The 18,837-nt window shown below is 39.6% G+C and overlaps 2 protein-coding genes and 1 non-coding gene across 19 annotated transcripts in view; 1 reads left to right on the forward strand and 2 right to left on the reverse strand.

The window, feature by feature from the left end:
- MLH1 (mutL homolog 1) overlaps positions 1 to 7,067 on the forward strand; it is a 69,080-nt gene extending 62,013 nt beyond the window's left edge. For all 7 annotated transcript variants that reach the window (XM_054693080.1, XM_037526242.2, XM_037526236.2 and 4 more), the window contains exons 16-19: positions 3,414 to 3,578; positions 4,083 to 4,175; positions 4,410 to 4,523; positions 5,547 to 7,067. In XM_054693080.1, coding sequence (XP_054549055.1) covers positions 3,414 to 3,578; positions 4,083 to 4,175; positions 4,410 to 4,523; positions 5,547 to 5,714 — 540 coding nt within the window. In that variant the 3' untranslated portion in view covers positions 5,715 to 7,067. The remainder of the gene's footprint in view (positions 1 to 3,413; positions 3,579 to 4,082; positions 4,176 to 4,409; positions 4,524 to 5,546) is intronic.
- The window catches only part of LRRFIP2 (LRR binding FLII interacting protein 2), a 96,458-nt gene continuing 84,456 nt past the window's right edge, over positions 6,836 to 18,837 (reverse strand). For 10 of the 11 annotated variants that reach the window (XM_054693083.1, XM_037526286.2, XM_037526294.2 and 7 more), the window contains 5 exons: positions 16,740 to 16,789; positions 11,551 to 11,671; positions 9,294 to 9,373; positions 8,599 to 8,703; positions 6,836 to 8,166 (listed from right to left, as the gene is read on the reverse strand). In XM_054693083.1, the coding sequence (XP_054549058.1) occupies positions 8,056 to 8,166; positions 8,599 to 8,703; positions 9,294 to 9,373; positions 11,551 to 11,671; positions 16,740 to 16,789 (467 nt within the window). In that variant the 3' untranslated portion in view covers positions 6,836 to 8,055. The remainder of the gene's footprint in view (positions 8,167 to 8,598; positions 8,704 to 9,293; positions 9,374 to 11,550; positions 11,672 to 16,739; positions 16,790 to 18,837) is intronic. The other variant, XM_054693105.1, reaches the window with a different exon arrangement.
- LOC119237795 (U6 spliceosomal RNA) lies at positions 15,299 to 15,405 on the reverse strand. The gene has a single exon (XR_005123430.1). It is a non-coding gene; the product is annotated as a U6 spliceosomal RNA (small nuclear RNA).

Consider the following 18,837-nt stretch of genomic DNA (forward strand, 5'->3'; position numbering starts at 1 on the left):
TAGTTTTTTACATTCGACATGCCCTACAAAAGTCTTCTAGGATTTTTATTGGGACTGTGTTGAACCTATAGATCATTGGGCCGGGGGTGAGGGGAGATGATCTTATTCCTTAATATTTCATACTTTTTGTTGATAACTGCAAATGGCACTTTGAAAATATTTCCGATAGTTGCTAGAATATAGAACTACAGGTGTTTTTATACATTGATCTTCTATCTTGCAACCTTGCTAAACTGACTTTTAAGTTCTAGTAGCTTTTTTTGAGATTTCTTCAGGTTTTCTACATGGATAATCATGGCATATGTGAAGTCAGTTTTATCTGTGCCTGTCCAAGCTGGATGCCTTTTATTTTTTTCTCTTGCCTGATTGCACTGGCTGGAACATTAGTACAATGTGGTGAGACTATAAATCCTTTTGATCCTGATCTTAGGGGGAAAGCATTGTTTTTCATACCAAGGGTGCTTTCTGCTATAGGTAGGTTTTTTGTAGACTTTCCTTCTTTTCCTTGTTTGCTTAGAGTTTTTATTCAGAAATGGATGTTGATTTTTTCCAAATGCTTTTTCTGCATCTAAGATAATTATATGGCTTTTGTTTTCATTTGTTAATATAGTGAATTACGTTGATTTTTATGTTAAAACACTTGTATTGCTGGGATAAACCTGCTTATATGATGTATTGTCCTTTTTCTGTATTAATAGAATTAGTTGGTTGAAGGTTTGCTTACAATTCTTACCTCTGTGCTCATGAATGATAGTGGCTTATAATTTTCTTTTAGTGGCTTAGGCATCAGTGTAATGCTGGCCTTATAAAATGAGTTGCCCTTATTTTCCATCTTTAGAAGAGCTTGTGTAGAGTTGGTATTCATTCCTTAAATATTTGGTGGAGTTCACGATTGAAGCCATCTGGGCTAGAGATTTCCTCAGGGGAAGGTTAACTACAAGTTCAGTTCTTTTGATAAAGAACTGTTCCTAGCTTTATGTTTTTCATAGATAAAGAACTACATTTTTCTTCTTGAGTGAGCTTTGTTATTTTGTTTCATTCAAGAATGGTATCTAGGGCCTCCCAGGTGGCGCAGCGGTTGAGCGCTGGGTTGCGATGCTGCCTGCGGCCTCTGCGGCGCCAGTTCCATCCCCAGCTGCTCCCCGGCCACCAGAGGAGGGTCCCACATGGCGCGCAGACCTCTCCTGCCGCCCGCTGCTCCCCTCAGCAGTGTACTTCGGTCCTTCTGCCTGCTCTGCTCCCCACTCTGGCTCTGGTGAATTCTTTCACCCTCCCGCGCTTCTGACTGTACCCAGTGCATGTATAAACAAACAAACAAATAAATAAATAAAACATGTCTCTAAAAAATATATATATACTTAAAAAAAAAAAAGAATGGTATCTATTTAGGTTTTTGAATTTGTTGCCATAAAGTTGTTTCTAATACTTTTTATTCCTTTAATGTCTGTAGATCTGTAATTATGTAATGCTCTCATTCCTAATATTCACAACTTACGTCATCTCTCTTGAACTTGATCAGTCTGGCTAAAAGTTTATTAATTTTATTAATCTCGAAGAATTATCTTTTGGTTTCATTGATTTTTCTGTTTTCTATTCACTGATAACTGCTTTATATTTCCTTCTATTTATTTTAGGTTTAATTTTCTTTTCTGTTTAATATTTCTATGGCAGAAGCCAAGGTATTGATTTAAGGTCTTCTTTTCTAATATAGATGTTAAGTGCTATAAATTTCCCCTGAGGGTTGCTTTAGCAAGTTCCCACAAATTTTCTTAGGTTTTGGGCCTCCCCGGTGGCGCAGCGGTTGAGCGCTGGGTTGCAAAGCTGCCTGCAGCCTCTGCAGAGCCAGTTCGATCCCCGGCTGATCCCCGGCTGCTCCCCGGCCTCCAGAGGAGGGTCCCACATCGCGCGCAGACCTTTTCTGCCGCCTGCTGCTCCCCTCAGCAGTGTGCTTGTCAGTCTGCCTGTTCTGCTCCCCGCTCTGGCTCTGGTGAATTCTCTCACCCTCCCTCGCTTCTGACTGTACCCAGTGCTTGTATAAATAAATAAAAATAAAAAATCTTTTAAAAAAAATTTTTTTTCTTAGGTTTTTTCCTATTTTCATTCAGTTCAAATACTTTGTTTTTTTGATTTCTTCTTTGACTCACAGGTTATTTGTAAGTATGTTATCTACTTTACAATCACTTGGAAATTTTTCAGAGATCTGCTGATTTCTAGTTTAATTCCATTTTGGTCAAAGAACATACTTAAAATTGTTTTACACTTACTGAGACTTGTTTTGTGATGCACAACAAAGTCTATGATGGTAAATGTTCCATATGCTATTGAAAAGAATGTATAGTCTGGTCTTATTGAATAGAATGTTCTATAAATGGCAAGTATATTATGGTCAGATTTCTGCATCCTAATTTTCTGTCTACTGATTCTATCAATTAGTGAGAAAGGGATACTGAAACATTTAAAAAATAATTAATTTATGGGCTGCGAAGCTGCCTGCAGCCTAATAAAAAAAAATAAATAAATAAAAAATAATTAATTTCTCTTAGCAATTGTTTTATCCCTCTTATATTTTAAAGTTCTGTTATTGAGTGCATAACTTAGAATTATTAGGTCTTTTTGACTAATTGACTCCTATTATGAAAAAATAATAGTGGTATACAACATGTGAAAAAATAAGATGAATGGCAACATTAACATCAGAAAGAGAGAAATGGAAAATTAGGTATCTTAGTTTTAACAAAAGGATTTCCTTCTCATCAGATGATTTACTTGAAATAGAATTCAATTTAACCTGTTCTCCCTCTCCCTTTCTTTAGTTATCGATGAGGCAGTAAAAAGAAAAGATCTGCTTACTGATTTTTTAGAAATATAATCGAGGTAATTATGTTAAGTTAGTCAGAAAGTGAAATATAGATACTGGATGGTTTCACTCATCTGTGGAATATAAATAACAAAAAAACAGCAGGAATAAACCTTGACCTCAGTGAAAGAATATAATGGTTACCAGAAAGAGTGGGGGAAGGGGGCAGGGTGGGTACTGGCACAGGTGGCACGCAAGTGGAACACATGCACATATGAAGAGCAAAAATGTGACCCCGAAATTAAAATAGAAATTGAAAAAAAAAAATGTAAGTGGGCTCCTTTAAAGCTACAGAGAAAACAAGCGCCTACATGTGGCCTCACCCTTCCCACCTGTTCGTCAGGCTCTGTCACATCTTCTTTGTTGAAACAGCCATTGGTGCAAATGAGGATGAGGTTTTGTTGTGGAGTGGCAGGTGTCTGTCCTTCTAGGGGGAGACAGGGAGTATTAAGATTTGTGTTTCTCGCCTGCTGTCATGATCATGTTTTGTAAGAATTCAGGCCTCATTTGCACGCCCTGTTAACACTTGTCCTTTAATGTTCTTGCTCATTCCTAGGAGCCTGCACCACTCTTTGACCTTGCCATGCTCGCCTTAGATAGTCCTGAGAGTGGCTGGACAGAGGAAGATGGTCCCAAAGAAGGACTTGCTGAATACATTGTTGAGTTTCTGAAGAAAAAGGCTGAGATGCTTGCAGACTACTTCTCTTTAGAAATCGATGGGGTATGTGACAGCCATTTTTATGCCTCTGTTCTCTTCAAATATGAGCAGATTCCATAGTTGTTCTAAGAGCAAGATTCTGTCCCCCACTCAGAAGCAGCATGTGACACAGAGGAAATGTGTTCCCTCCCTTTTGCACTGCTAGGTCATACAACCTGTTCAGGCCCACCCCGGGGGGGTGGACCCAGACACAAGGGAGAATTGAGTCCATAGTCCCTGTAGGCCACGCTGAATGGGATTATGACACTCTCCTTATTGCTGCTTCTTACCTCTTGACCTTTGGGGCTTTCCATCTTGGTGTGTGCTTTGGCTGGTGAGCAGATCCAAAGAAAAGGTTGTTCTGCTCAGGACAAACAAGTCTTTAAGTCCTTAGTGTTCCTGTCCCCAGGGCCCAACCCAGCCAGGCACTACCCCCAGATGTGAAGGAAGCACTGGGAGATGAAATTTGTTTTAACTATAACCACATTATTTCTTGTCCCCTTGTCCTGCCTTTTCTTCCCCAAGCAGGAAGGGAACCTGATTGGTTTACCCCTTCTGATTGACAACTATGTGCCTCCTTTGGAGGGTTTACCTATCTTCATTCTTCGACTAGCCACGGAGGTAAGTGAGCATGCCCACACTAGCCTTTTGATAAGCGTATGTTGGGAGGGAGATGGCCTTCATCTGGAATGAGAAAGATGAAAAAGTTAAAATAGCTGAAGCCACCCTCTCTCCCCCACATACTCCTCAGCAATATTCAGCAAATTTAAGTCATCTATGATTTCCATTTAGAAATGAAATCTGCTTAAATCACTTATTTTATGTTAATTTATCCAAATTCTTTCTTTGGATCAGGTGAATTGGGATGAAGAAAAGGAATGTTTTGAAAGCCTCAGTAAAGAATGTGCTATGTTTTACTCCATTCGGAAGCAGTATATATCTGAAGAGTCGACCCTCACAAGCCAGCAGGTACTGTGGTACACATGCTGGCACCCCAGAATTGGAATGGGCCCACACGCAATACAGTGTTTAAGAAATGAAACATGTCATCCCTCAGTTCCTAGAGCTACACTGCACATAAGGCTTAAACACAACAGTCAATTACATTTGACTGTTATACATTACATTTTATTATTCATTACATTTATTTCCTTCTGCTGGTCTGGAAGCTACCTCCAGGGTGCTCTTACTATGATATGTAAAAACATAAGCCATCCCAGTGAAGGATGGGCGGTTGAGTGAGATTGTCCAGGGCTAGTGCATCTCACCCTCTCATTGTTGCCCCTTAAGTGTGGAGCCAGTCTTCAGACTCTGGGCTAGTCTCCTCCATCTCTCTTAGCTTTTGCTTACTCCATACAGCTGATCACTGCTTTGCTAGGAAAACAAAGCTGTTCTGAGGTCAGAGTCCCAGCTCCTCTTCTGGAAGGTCAGCTTGACACAGAAAGGGCCTGGGTTCCATGTCACCTTTCCCAAGCAAATGACAGTGATTTTCATCAACTATTTTGGGTGGGGATGGCAATTGAAATAGTGTAATAATCAACCAGTAGCCATTTCTAACCATCTCAGTGACTGCTTACAGTCATCCACTGAGGGAGAGTGATATGCCCCAGTTTTATAGATGAGGAAAATAAGGGACAGCTCGCCTTGTCAAGGGTTCCTCAGACGCTGGAGGAGGTGGAACAGACATTTGGCTCCTATTGGCCAAAGTCCCTAGGAAACACTTAATTCCAGTGGAGCAGGAAGATAGCACACTTACCAAACTGCTCAGAGTACAGATGGTCCCGACTTGGGATGGCTGAACTTCCAATTTCAATTTTTCAACTTTATGAGGTAGGAAAGTGCTAAGCATTCAGTAGAAACCATGGCTATTTCATAAGTGTTAGAAAGCATAGCCCACAATGTACTTTTCAAGCCCAGTGCACATCAGCCAGAAACCCAGTGGATATTGGGCACAAAGGGAGAGGCTTATGACATTTACCACATCTTTTCCAGAGTGAAATGCCTGGCTCCACTCCAAAGCCCTGGAAGTGGACTGTGGAACATGTTGTCTATAAAGCCCTCCGCTCACACCTTTTGCCTCCTAATCATTTCACAGAAGATGGAAATATCCTGCAGCTTGCTAACCTGCCTGACCTATACAAAGTTTTTGAGAGGTGTTAAGTATGGTCTCCTGTGGACTCGGGTGTTTTTTGTTTTCCTTTACATCCTAATGTTGGTTTTAAACACTTATATTTGCCTTCTAATTAGTTAACTCTTCTTTGTGCATGGGGGATTGATATGAATAAATTGTCAGATGTGCCCTAATGTGATTTCTTCTTAAATTTCACTACATTTAAAGTCTACTTCTTAATCAATTTTTACATAGTAAATATGTGATGGTGCTGAAGAACCCCAAAAGTAGTTTGAAAGCCATCTGGACATCTAATAATTCTAAAAAGGCCTTCCTTGAAGATTTAATAGATCAAGCTCTGATTTGATTCTTTATTGTGATAAATTTCTAATACCAGGTAGTACATGTTATGTTGGTTCAAGTGCCTCTTAAAAGAGATCCTGAACATGTAAGAGACTCTGATGACACTGACTATGGAGACAGCCTAATAGTACCTTCAATAACTAATGGAAAAAACTTGAGAAAAGGAACAGTCCTTTATCCAGTCTATAAGTGGCACACTTTGTTAATGGCTGTGAGTATGAATACTATCTGCTTAAGATAAAGAAAGCTCTATGTATTCCTGTTTGAAGGATGATGTAAAAGTATGTAAACTATGCCATTAAAATGAGCTACCTTGGTATTACCCTGCAAAAACACATGTGCAGTCAGCACAGGAAGAATGCTTGTAGTTTTGAGGTAAAATCTAGATTATAATACTCTGAAGAAAAGCCTGTGGACAAGAATAGAAAACTACTGAAAAGAGGTAGAACCATTCTACTTGAAAAAGACAGGACAGCAGGATGGAAGACATATTTGACATGTACCTCAAGAGAGGCAAAAATTAGGTTCTAAAAAGTAGACCAGGGCATCTCAGAGTGAGATTCCACATGTCCAGGAGGAGCACAGGCTAAGTGACCAAGAGTGGAGAGAGGAAGAGGGGTTTCTGAGGCCCCCTGAGCTGGCCACCCTGTGTTCAGATGTGGGATTCTAGGATGCATCTGCACTTCAGAACAGCTCCCTCCCCAACCCCACACAACTGCTGTTACTTCTAGGGAAAAATTTTTTAGGAAATCATCTCAATTCAGGCAATTGGGGTCCATATTTTAAAAACAAAGGTCTAATTACTCTAAAGGGAATAAATATTAAAGATTTTATTCACATTTGAGTTAACTTTTATTATCTAGTTTCAAGTCTAATTTTACTATATGGCCTTAATTCATTAGACTTTTGCCAGTATTTTTTCTGTGTAAACACACTGACGATACAACAACAGTAAAAACACCTTAATTCTGAGAACAAAGAACCACAAATTCTGCAAAGTGACTATACTCAATAAAAATTGACCTGGGTACCTTTAAAGAAGAGACTAAACTTTCTAATAGAAAAAGTTCTTATTCCAGATTATTTTTTTCTTGAGGGAAAAGAGGAGGGGCAAGATAGAAGGGGCACGATTGCCAGGATTTATTTTAAGTCTCCTCTTACAAAATGAATGTGTCAGCAGCCAGTTGTGCTCAGCAAAAGGGTGTGTTTAATAGACTCTTCAGGCAGACTTCCCACCTGCCTGCCCAGCCCCTCCCTTCCCCACTGGGCTTGTCTGAGGTTTCATTCCACAAATAAGCAGCAGATGAAATACTTTACAAGATACAGCACAGTTGATGTTGAAGACTAAGGACCCTACTCTTACTTTAAGAGTATTAGACCTTGGACTTCCCTGCCCCATGCAATAAAGCAAGTTTTATATACACTCCCATTACCTTTTTCTAATGTTTTCTTATATAAATTTAAATATTTTACAAAAAAAGGCTTTTCCCCCCAAAGATATAAATTTGAGTGAAATATATATTCCCCTTCTGTGAACTTGTTTCTTCACTAAAATATAAATGCTATCTGATATCACGGGTAAATGTCTTTTGACCACTGGACATCACTGAAGTTTGAACTTCCCTGTGGAGAAGGCACTTGTGTTTTCTGAGGTCTCCAGCAAGTATCTCAGTGAACACTCACAGAATCACTGTTCTCCAGAACCTGTGCCGAAGCTTCCGAATGCCCAGGCACAGGCAGCTGGGAGAAAATGTTGAGTAAGCTTGATTCTAAAATTATGGACAAAATAAAAACAGCATGGACCAGCTCTGGTCCTAGAATCAAACTACAAACAAAATCCATAGTGTTCATTGAAGAAGATTCAAACCTGTTTCATTCTCTCATAAATTAGAAAATACAAAGGTGACTACTTTAATGACAAAGCTCAAACAGTACTGAAAGGGGTTCGTGTCAATGGACAAAATGTCAGTCCCTCTGGGCGGGGCCCTGGAGCAGCACCCAGGCAGAAGAGGCAGAAGGATGGCCTCCCTACTGCTGGGCCAGAAGTGCTGTCCTGTTGGCCTTCATCTTCTCCAATCGCTTGGCCAAGTGGCTGTTGGTCATTTCCATCTCTTCGATCTTGTCCAGTGCTGTTCGTAACTGGAGACAAGAAGACCTCAGTCACTTCTCATGCTCAGAAACAAAGCCCAATGCTACTTCATTTGAACTTTCTGTGAAGTGGAAGGCCTGCTAATTGCAATGGCCTGAAACAGAATCCAGCAGCCTAGCTGCTTTTCAGGCAGTTAGAGGGGTTAAACAGTGCTGCTGAGGTTAATCACAGACAGGATATACAGAAGTTGGAGAAACAGACCTGATATAAAAACAAAAAGTAAAACTAGCCTTTTTTTTTTTTTAAATTAACTAGCCAAAACATCAAAGTAAATGGCAGTCACTGTGCAGGTCAAAAACCAACACAGAAGAATAAGTAACTCTACTTATTGAACCCAGGATTAAATTCCTATGCAGCAAATTATTTATTTCCAAGGATTTTTTTCTTTTGAGGAATATATTCAAGGAACATATTAAACATACCTCTCGTTGTAGCTTCCTTTTCTCTGCTTTCAGTTCATCTTCAACTTTCTCAGCATTCTCAGCAGCAGTTTTATATCTCAGCACCTGTCCCTCTAGCCGGCTATTCTGTAAATTTGAGAACACAGGCCTCTGGTTTGGGGCACTGGGAGCCACCAATTTTTTGTAGCCAAGATGGAAGTACAATGTCATGACAAATTCCAAGTAATCTAACACAAGTCTCCTCAGGGTGAGTCATAGGTCCTGCTATTTATAAATCAAGAATTGTCCCCAGAGGGGATTACAGCTGTAAAGTCAACAGCGGGCCAATTTCCCATGTTAAGTTTTACGATGACCAGAGTGTTTAAGTGCCAAAGTAACATCTCAGGAAGAGACTAACCGAATGGGAAAGTTTTAGACTTTGAAATGTGTAACTGATATTTTTACAAACTGTGATCTTGAGTTCACTTGAAATATCTATAAAAGACAGGATTATAGCTATGATTTTCCACATTTTTACAGAAAACAGAAAGCTGAACTGCTCTGCCAGGCGTTCTTTGCTGGCTTTTTCCCTTTAATATAGACCTTTTATAGCAACTCAACCGCCAAGCCAGTGCCACAAGGCCTGTGTGTTCATGGGCTTTGCCACTTAGTTGGAGTGAGCAGATGTGTTTTAAGGGACTTTAAGTAACTTGGTACCATAAAGAAGAATTACTTACACTTTGCTCCAAGGTGGTTATATCCTGTTCTGCTTTTGAAAGCTTAAACTTATATTCACTAATTTGTCTATTGGCATCTCCTAGAACAGAAGAGAATAATGAATCACTTCTCAGAAGTGAAGGTGACCCATCTCCTGCAGCACAGGAAAGGGCTATGCTATCTCACACCAAATGCACACACAGCAACCATGGCCTCAATGGCAGCCCGGTTCTGGAGTAAGTATGCTCTAGCACATGTGTTGCAACAGCATCCCTTCAGTCAGGAGTTAGAAGAACTTACTCTTCACCCCAAGATTTGTGTGGACAAGAGTTTTGAGCAAGGAGCCCTGTCAGTGCAGCAGGGAGCCCCACCAACTATACCCGTAGCCCTAGGGCCCAGGAGCTTGTGTGCTCGGACTATGCCCTCTGGTTCCCTGACCCCCAGCACTCCAAACCTTCTCAGCTCTCAGGTTTCCTTCTGTTCACCCATACTTAAGTGCTTCTTGTCCCCTACCTCTGGTTCAAGTCCTAACCAACTTAAAAGGTCACCATCAATTTTCACTTCTTTTAGAACTAGTTAACTGTAACTAGCCCTTCCTTTGTTGCATTTTATTTGTACTGTTTAGTGACATTTTTCATAATCTTATGTATGTAAGAGAGGCCCTGTCTTCACCTTCCTTCTTGAATCTATCTTGAAACTCTCCTGCTATAGCAAAATACTCTCCATATATTATATGCTTAATATTTGCTGAAATAAATGTTTTTCAATAATACTTGTGATAATGTGTTACAGGTAGAACTATAAATCATTAGATGTAAATCTGACCTAAGAAGCAAATTATTAAAAATGAGAAGTTTGGAAATGACAGGAGCAAAAATTTCCTCACCAATCCAAATTTAACAAAAGTCATCCTGAAATTATAGAGTAGGAATCATAAGGCTTATAGGAGATAAATTTAACCTACCTAATTTAATAACTTTTCTATATTTCTACATAACTAAGGTTACATTTATCTATATCATCTTCAATACAAGAGGTTTTTTACTTGGATAGGTACTATCACCCTAAAATAATAGGGTTGTAAAATTGTCTTCTCAAAAGTCACCTATGGTAGTGACAAAAAAATTCCTATTCCTGGGCTCTAAAACCGAAACTTCAGAATCATGCATTAATTCTTAAGCCCAGTAATTTATTAACAAAATGTGATGCTTCCTTCTCACTCTCCAAATCACTCATTCCTTCCTGTTTTCAAAAGTGTAAGTCCCTGATCTCAGCCATTTCAGCATGTTTTGAAATACCATTTCAAAACACCATGCTTAGCAGCCAGATCACTGGCCAGAGCCAAAAGTCACTAGGGTTCCTTTCCTGGCCTTCTGGGGTGGGGAGCTGCCTGCTTTTGCCTTTGCCCCCAGCCTGGCTCAGCTCATCTTACTCTACAGTTTCACCCTAAGAACATTTTCCTACCTTCTACAGAGCCAGCTCTTTAACACCTGCCTGCTCTAGGAAGTATTAACACAAAAAGGCATGTCCATTTCCACTCCCTATGATTCCTTTTGAATTTGCTCCTTCAGGCCAATCTCTTTGAAATCTATCACTTGCCCTCTAAGACTTGCAGCCACTCTACTGCTTCAGCTCACCATCATAGCCTCCTGAGTAGTCAGCCCGCTTCCTCATGCCCGTCTTCATCTACCCTCTATGCCATAACAGTATTTCTAGAACAAAACATGTACCAGGTAGTGTCACAAGGGTCCTACCTTACATCCAATAGAGGAAGTGATGCTAACCTCAAAGTATTAATAAGTTAATATAAAGTTTTAATCTAAGAAGTTATTTCTATTTAGTCTAGTTTAATATTTAGGTGAAAAGGTCACAGAATAACAATATTTTTAAATAAGTTATCAGAAAAGCCATTATTCAAATTGAAAAAGTTTCTCCTGTCTGTAAATTCTTAACATCTATACACAAATGGCAGCTGATATTTCTCTACTATGGGAAATTTTCCTACAACCATGAATATAGTAGGATTTTAAAATACCATCGAGTCAAAAGTAGAAAGGGTGAGAAATTAGAATAATTTAAGTAAACTGAATAGGCTTCCTTTGTGGCCTTATTTTAAATATCATCTAATAAAGATCAGTTTGGATTAACAAGAATACTGGGAAATACTGAACTTAATCAACATTAGTGTATGAGTTAACTAGATCCCTGCAGTTAGCCAAATAAATTCCTAGAATGGAGCCACATACAGATTGAAACTGGCCTGTCCCCAGCACCTACTCTGCATTTCGATGAACTGCAAGTCTGAGCCGTTCTGCAGCCCTGCCAGGTCCCCCACTGTGCCATCACTCCTGGAGCCCTTCTGCCGTTCTTCCTCTAACTGCAGCTTCAGTTTTCTGACCTGAAGTAGAAATAAAGGCTCATCAGCAAGACCAAGTCTCTCAAATAGAGCAGATGCTTGGCCCAACAATCACACCAAAGGATAGGGCCGATCTTCATCAGTCACAGACCATTCATTCAAAAACTATTTCCTTAAATGCTGACGTGCAGCTGACAATGACTTCCCCATAGTAGGGCTGATGTGGTAATGTCAACGATGAGTCCAGACATATGCATATGCACCTGTCTGGAAGAATACTGTGTGACAAGATATAAAATGAATCTTGTTCAGATGTAACAACCTTATAATGTAAGGTCCAGGTATCTTCATAATTGGTGTCAGCTCTACAACAGAACATAAAAACAGCTACAAAAACCCATTAATGTATGACTTGACAGCTATGAGGAACAAAAGCAGGGAAGTGTAGGCATGGCTAATATTTTATCAAAGTCAGTCATTAAGCAGCTATACCCTATTTGGGCTAAAGAATACAAACTAACTGAATCATTAAGATGTATTTAACTAAAGAGAGTTTTAGGTAATAAATTTTTAATTTATGTACTTGAAAAGATCCTTATAATGAAAGCAAATAAAATGTTAAGTATAATACATAAAATTTCCAAAAATCTAAAACCAAAAACTAATCGAGTGTCTGCTATGGAGGACACTCTCCTCAAGGTGCTGGAGATAAGCGGTGAACAAAATCAAAAGGAGAAAATTCCAAGACAAGATGTCCCAATGAAAATATTTCTGTCTTTTCCTTTGTGTAAGTTTTTAGGAAAGCCTATCTTTTCAGTATTTTTGCTGCTTTTATTAAAAATGGAAAATTCCAGGGCCTCCCTGGTGGCGCAGGCGGTTGCGCGCCACACTGTGAAGCTGTCCGCAGCCTCCGCAGCATGGGTTCGATTCCGGCTGGTCGGCGAGAATCCCACATGGCGCAGCAGACCTCTCCTGTCTTGCCTGCTGTTCCCCTCAGCAATGTCTGTTCCCCTCAGCAATGTCTGCCTGTTCTGTTTGCTGCTCTGTCTCTGGTGAAACCTCTCACTCTCCCGCACCTCTGACCTGTACCTCGGTTCTTGTACAAATAAATAAATCTTTAACCAAAAACAAACAAACAAACAAAAGATACAGAAAAACCTGCTTTTTTTAAAAAAAAAAAGGACAATTCCATAAACATTTATATGTTTTTTGTTTAGTTTTAGAGTTAAGTTAAATATTCTTATTTAGAAACCATTCTGCAAATGGAAATATACCTTTAAGTTTGGCAAGTTAATCTTATTAATTTACCCAAAATAAAGGATGTTCATAACATCTAATTCAGAATAGCTCCAAACTGAAAACAATCCAAATGTCCGTTAATGGGAGAGATAAAGAAACTGTGCTTCATCTATGCAATGGAATAACTACTCAGCAAAAAGGGGGAAGATACTACTGAAACATACAACAACACGGTTGATCTCAAAATAGCAGCATGAAAGATATCAGAAAAAACAAGAATACATAAAAGTCCAGAAAGTGCAAACTCATTTATAGTGACAGAAAGCAGATCAGTAGTTGCCTGGAAGGAAGGAGGTGCAAGAAGGAAAGTTTATAAATTTGGGGAATTATGGATATTTTCCCCATCTTGATTGTGGTGATAATTTCACAGGTGTTGCTATGGACTGAATTGTGTCCTCCCCCAAATATGACCTTCTTTGGACACAATCTTTGCAGATGTGATTAGTTAAACTGAGATGAGGTCAGATAAACAGGATGGGCCCTTAATCTAATATGACTGATGCCCCTAAAAAAGGAATGCCAGATGAAGAGACAGATACATCCAGAGGCAAGATGATGTGAACACACAGAGAGTACTATATACAAGTCAAGGAACAGCAAAGATTGCCAGCAAACGCCCAGAAGCTAGAAGAGGAGCATGGAAGTACAGAAGCATAGATTTCCCTGCATAGGCCTCGGAAGGAACCAACACTGCTGACACGTGGATCTCAACTTCTACCCTCCAGAGCGATGACACACTACATTTCTGTTTCTCGAAGTCACCCAGCCTGTGGTTCTTTGCTACAGCAGGCCTAGGAAATGAAAGCAGTTATATATATTTGTACACTTCTAAGTATATGTGGTTTATTCTCTACCTAACAAAGCTAGTGGGGGTAGGAGACTAGTATGCAAAATTTTTCAAATAAAATAAAATTAAAAGGGACTTTGGGTTGGGGGTACAAAAACAAGGTCCAGCTGAAGACAGGGGTCCTACAAATGGAAACAAGGACATCAGGTGAACACAGATACGCAGATATGTACTGAACACTGAGGTCTCTAGGCCACCCTCAGTTACCAGATGCAAACAGCTAGGCCTGTACCCTTGTAGAGACTGGAGGATATCGCCCTTTAGTAATCTCTCATTAGCCTAAGACAAAAGAATAAAAAATACCACATTGAAGGTTCCCAACAAAACATCTAGCCACATCAGTCTTTATAAAAACTTGGACAAGCCTCACTCATATCCTCAGAGCTGCCCTAGGAGTTTTTAGTACCCTACTCATACACTGAAGACCAAACACATATAAAAGAGTATCCAGTAGGAAATAAACTATGCAGACAGCAGAAAAGAAACCAACAAGCCTATCAATACCCTCTAAGTGAAAATATCTACATCTTTGAAATGACCACAGGAAAAAAAAAATCCAGCAAGTAAGACGTTAAGAAATTCTTTTAGAAAGCAGAGCAAAGTGACGGAAAACAGGAGAGAAACATTAAGTTACAGCATCAGTCCCAATGCCCCCCTCCACCAGAAATCAACGAGCTGTGTTTCCTCAAGTGCCTGTTAACTCTCATCATCAGAGATCCAGAAAGCATCACTCAGAGCCAGCCTCCTTCATTTGATAACTGCAATTCCAGCATAATTCAGTTATAAGTATCTTCTCTTTAACTGCAATTCCTGATCTTTCTAGTTCATCTCTTTGGGGGATATCCCCACTGACACCTCTTATACACTGTTCCTATCTTCTTTCCTCTGTGTCTTGATGACTTTCTGGATATCCTTTCAAACTTCCCTACCCCCATCTTTAATATCTAGGTCCATCACTGTAATCATTCCCATATAAACACTCACCTCTTCTGCCTATTATATTCACCTCATAAGACCTGACTCTCCACTCACTTCCTGTATGCACCTATGCAGCTAAATGTGGCTAAAGAAACCACATAACAATGCATTCACACAAGTCTCTAACAAATCCTGTAATTCCCTGATTGCTTACATTTACTGTTTATTGTCTGGTCTACCTCACTACAATGTAAGGTCCATGAAAGAATGAATTTTTGTTTGTTAACTGATCTGTTCACTTAAGTATCCCAAATGCCTAGAATAGTGTCTTTCATATAGTAGAAACTCATTTTTTATTTTTTTTTATTTTTTTTTTTTAATATTAAATTTTATTTTTATATTCCCCCATACAATTGCAAACGCCCCATTCTGACCCCAATCCTTCCCCTCCGCCCCCCACCCCCCAACAAGTGTCTCTGGTTCATAGTTTTTTGTTGATTTTGATTTTCACTTTCTTATATTCATTTTCCTGGTCCCTTATTTAAGTTTTCTAGATTCCTGCTATGAGTGAGACCATCCGGTATTTTTCTTTTTCTTTTTGGCTTAAAAATATGGAACGCTTCACGAATTTGCGTGTCATCCTTGCGCAGGGGCCATGCTAATCTTCTCTGTATCGTTCCAATTTTAGTATATGTGCTGCCGAAGCGAGCACGAAACTCATTTTTTATAATTCCTATTCAATATCTGAATGACTGAATAGACAGTCCATAAAGAGGTAACACAGAATATGGGAAGGGAGAAAATCAGTAACAAAATCATTCTAGAAATTTTCCCAGAACTAAGGGATACAAATTCCTAGTATTCACAGGGGCCCATGCCATAAAAACTCCAAATCATATAACAGAACACTAGAGAGAAAGAGAGTATGATACAAACTTCCAGACAGCGGAGGGGGAAAGAGTCACATACAAAAGATCAGAAAAAGTCTTTTGAAATTTTCAACAGCCATACTGCAAGCCAAATGACAAGCAGTTTATTTCATAAAAGAAAAAAGAGAGCGAAAAGATGAAGGAGAATGATCACAACCCAGAATTCTATACCCAGTCAAACTATTAATCAAGTAAGACGGTAAAATGAAGAGCCTGCAAGTTTAAGAAAAAAAGCCCACATGCCCTTTTTTCAGAAAGTTACCAAAATAAGATACTGAATAAAGAAGATGACAGACATATGACAGTTCACAAAAGGAATTCAACCCAAATCATAGGCAGAGGAAACCCTATATGATAATGAGGGGAGTCATGTTTTTGTATTAAGGGATCAAGCCATTAAATCAGAATGGGGTGAGTCAGTTGCTCCAAGAATCAACAAGATGGAACTAAGAGAATACTTAATGCATCTGAGGACACTAATGTTGCAGGGTCTGCAGCTAAATTAGTGATAAATATGCAGAAAACCAAGCAACTGAAAAGAAAAACCACAATATTAACTTCAGGGGAAATAGAAAGTTGTAAAGAAGATGAAAGGCAACCCTAGAAGGATATATGACTCCACTGAGCAGTGTTTACAGAGTCCTAGTAACATAAACAGACTGGAATTATGCTCTTCCTTTACTTGGAGGATGGGAAGTGCATGTGTGTGTGTGATAGGGACAGAGTATAAAAGAGAGTTAAGTTCTTTTCCATTAAGGGATGTCAAAAAAGAATACTTAAAATAGAACAATCCATAAGCACGTCATATAGAGAGATACAAGCACAGACCAAAGAATCGGCTAAAAGAACCAAAAGTGGTCAGGGGTAATGGCAGAGGAGGCAGGGCAGGGAATTTCTGTCTTCATAGCAAGCTATGTAGAACTATTGGACTCCTTAAACTATATGTCCCATAATTATTTAAAAGAATAGGCAAAATATGAATTGTCTTTTTATACTTCAAATCTTGAGTACTGATGTTTGAAGTAAACATTTCCTTCTAGTGTACATTTTAATTTGCCAAAATTTTACAGTGATTTAGTCAGTTACAATTACCTTCCAATGAGAAGAATGCCTTTACCTGTGATAGCAGCTCTTCCTTTTCTCCAGCAAGTTTTCGTAGCCTCACATCTAAAACAAAAGAACAAAGTTGCAAACTAAATCTGTAATGATGTGGTATACGAGCAATTAAAAATAAGTCTTCAAATTCATAAACAGCAAACATTATCAGATAAACAACGTACAGATCCGAATATCAAAATAAATGAAGACTTTAATGGTGTTAAGGAAAAGTACTGAATTATTCAATTCCTATTTCCACACAACTGATATTTATCAGCCGCTAAATGTACTATTTGCTCTCCAGAGCAGTGATTTTCCATTTCAAGACAAACTGAAGTACAAAGATCATTTCCTTGTTTCAAAATTTGCAGACTTTCAACAGTAAAGACAATTCAAATACCAAGAGTGTTCCTCCAAATAAGGAGAAAATGAAATATGGGAGAGAAGACGGGTTAAGAGTGGGACTGGGAGGGGAAACTGGAGCAAAGAAAATGGAGGAACGTGTGCTGGAAGAAGGGAAGGCTCATAAGAGCTAGTGGGGAGAAAGAGCAGTCAAGGGCTAATTTGAACCTTGGTAGCAAGGATCAGTAATGCTCACTCCTGGCCTGTGTTAAGGGCTGCAGCGTCGCCAGTACCTGTTTAAATAGGCCCCTTAGACCAAGGAGATGCCTGTAGATGCATAAAAGCAGCAGCTGACACCTCCCCAGTATCAAAGAGGGTCACGGTCCAATGTTAAGTTCAGGTTTCTTCAGCACCTTCCACACAGGCAGAGAAAAGCACAGCTAGCCCCAGCTGCACACTCAGACAGTTCTCCAAAGCAGTTCTTCACTCACACAGCTAGCCCCAGCCACTCTACCCAAGTGCTCTGCCACGACATTTAGCAAACATGCTTACTATCTTTTAAAAAGTTTTTTAGCTTCCCCATTCTTACAGTATATCCCACCTTTCTAGGAAACCCAATAATATATGAAAACAAGATGAAAAAGAAAAAAGTCATTTTTTAATTAAAAAACTGATAATACAGTATTTATCTGTGCCTGCTTTTATTCCTCTAGAGCAGGATTCTTAGTGGGGGAAATGGATGGGCATCTGTGTGGTTTCTGAGAGAAATGTCATTAGATCCTCAAAGATTAAATTTAAGAGGCTTAGGCTTTAAGAGGCTCAGAAGCCCTATTGTGGAAATAACATTACTTTTATATCTCTGTTCTTGGTCGTTTGTTTCTTGCCTTAAGAAATGTGGCGGCGGGCCTCCCTGGTGATGCAAGGGGTAGAGCACAGCACTATGAAGCTATCCTCAGCCTCTGCAGCATGAGTTTGATCCCCAGCCGGCCTGGGAGCTAGCCACATGGCGCAGCAGACCTCTTCTGACTCACCCGCTGCTCCCCTCAGCAGTGTATTTCATCAGTCTGCCTGTTCTGTTCCCCACTCTGTCTCTGGTGAATCCTCTCACCCCCCACACCTCTGCCTGTGCCCCAGTTCTAGCATGCATAAATAAATAAATCTTAAAAAAAAAAAAAAAAAAAAAAAATGTAGCAGCAAAGAACTACGAAGCTCTGGGCCTCCCTGGTGGAGCAGGCGGTTGAGCATCACACTGTGAAGCTGGCTGCAGCCTCTGCAGTGCAGGTTCGAACCCCACTCTGTCTCTGGTAAATCTTCTCACCCTCCCATGCATCTGGCCTGTACCCCAGTTCTTGTAAAAATAAATCTTTAAAAAAAAAAAAAAGAAAAGAAAAGAAAAGAACTATGAAGCTCTGGCATAAGTAGCAGAGCACAAAAGCAGATGCTCCAGAAAGAAAAACTTAAAACATACTTGGGAAGTCTCCTACCAAGCCCACTGGTTCCCTGGGACAGGTGCTACATGATCCCTTCGCAGGTAGTTTTTATTTAAGTGAAAAAGCAATGTGTATAACACAGAATGCTTCCATCCAAGGACCTTATAGTTTTTGTTTTTCTGCCTTACAATGACCCCAGAGGCTGGTTTCCCAAGTTCAAGGATGTCTGAAGACAATATGCCCAGATTTCTTCCTGTTAAGGATACAGATAAAGCTCAGACAGCCCTTGGGTTGTTTTTGTTTTTCAAGACGGGATGGGATATGAAGCTGGAAGTGCATTAAGAC

Source organism: Talpa occidentalis, unplaced genomic scaffold (assembly GCF_014898055.3).
Source record: "Talpa occidentalis isolate TD23 unplaced genomic scaffold, MPIMG_talOcc4v2.1 talOcc4.10, whole genome shotgun sequence".
Lineage (NCBI taxonomy): Eukaryota > Metazoa > Chordata > Mammalia > Eulipotyphla > Talpidae > Talpa > Talpa occidentalis.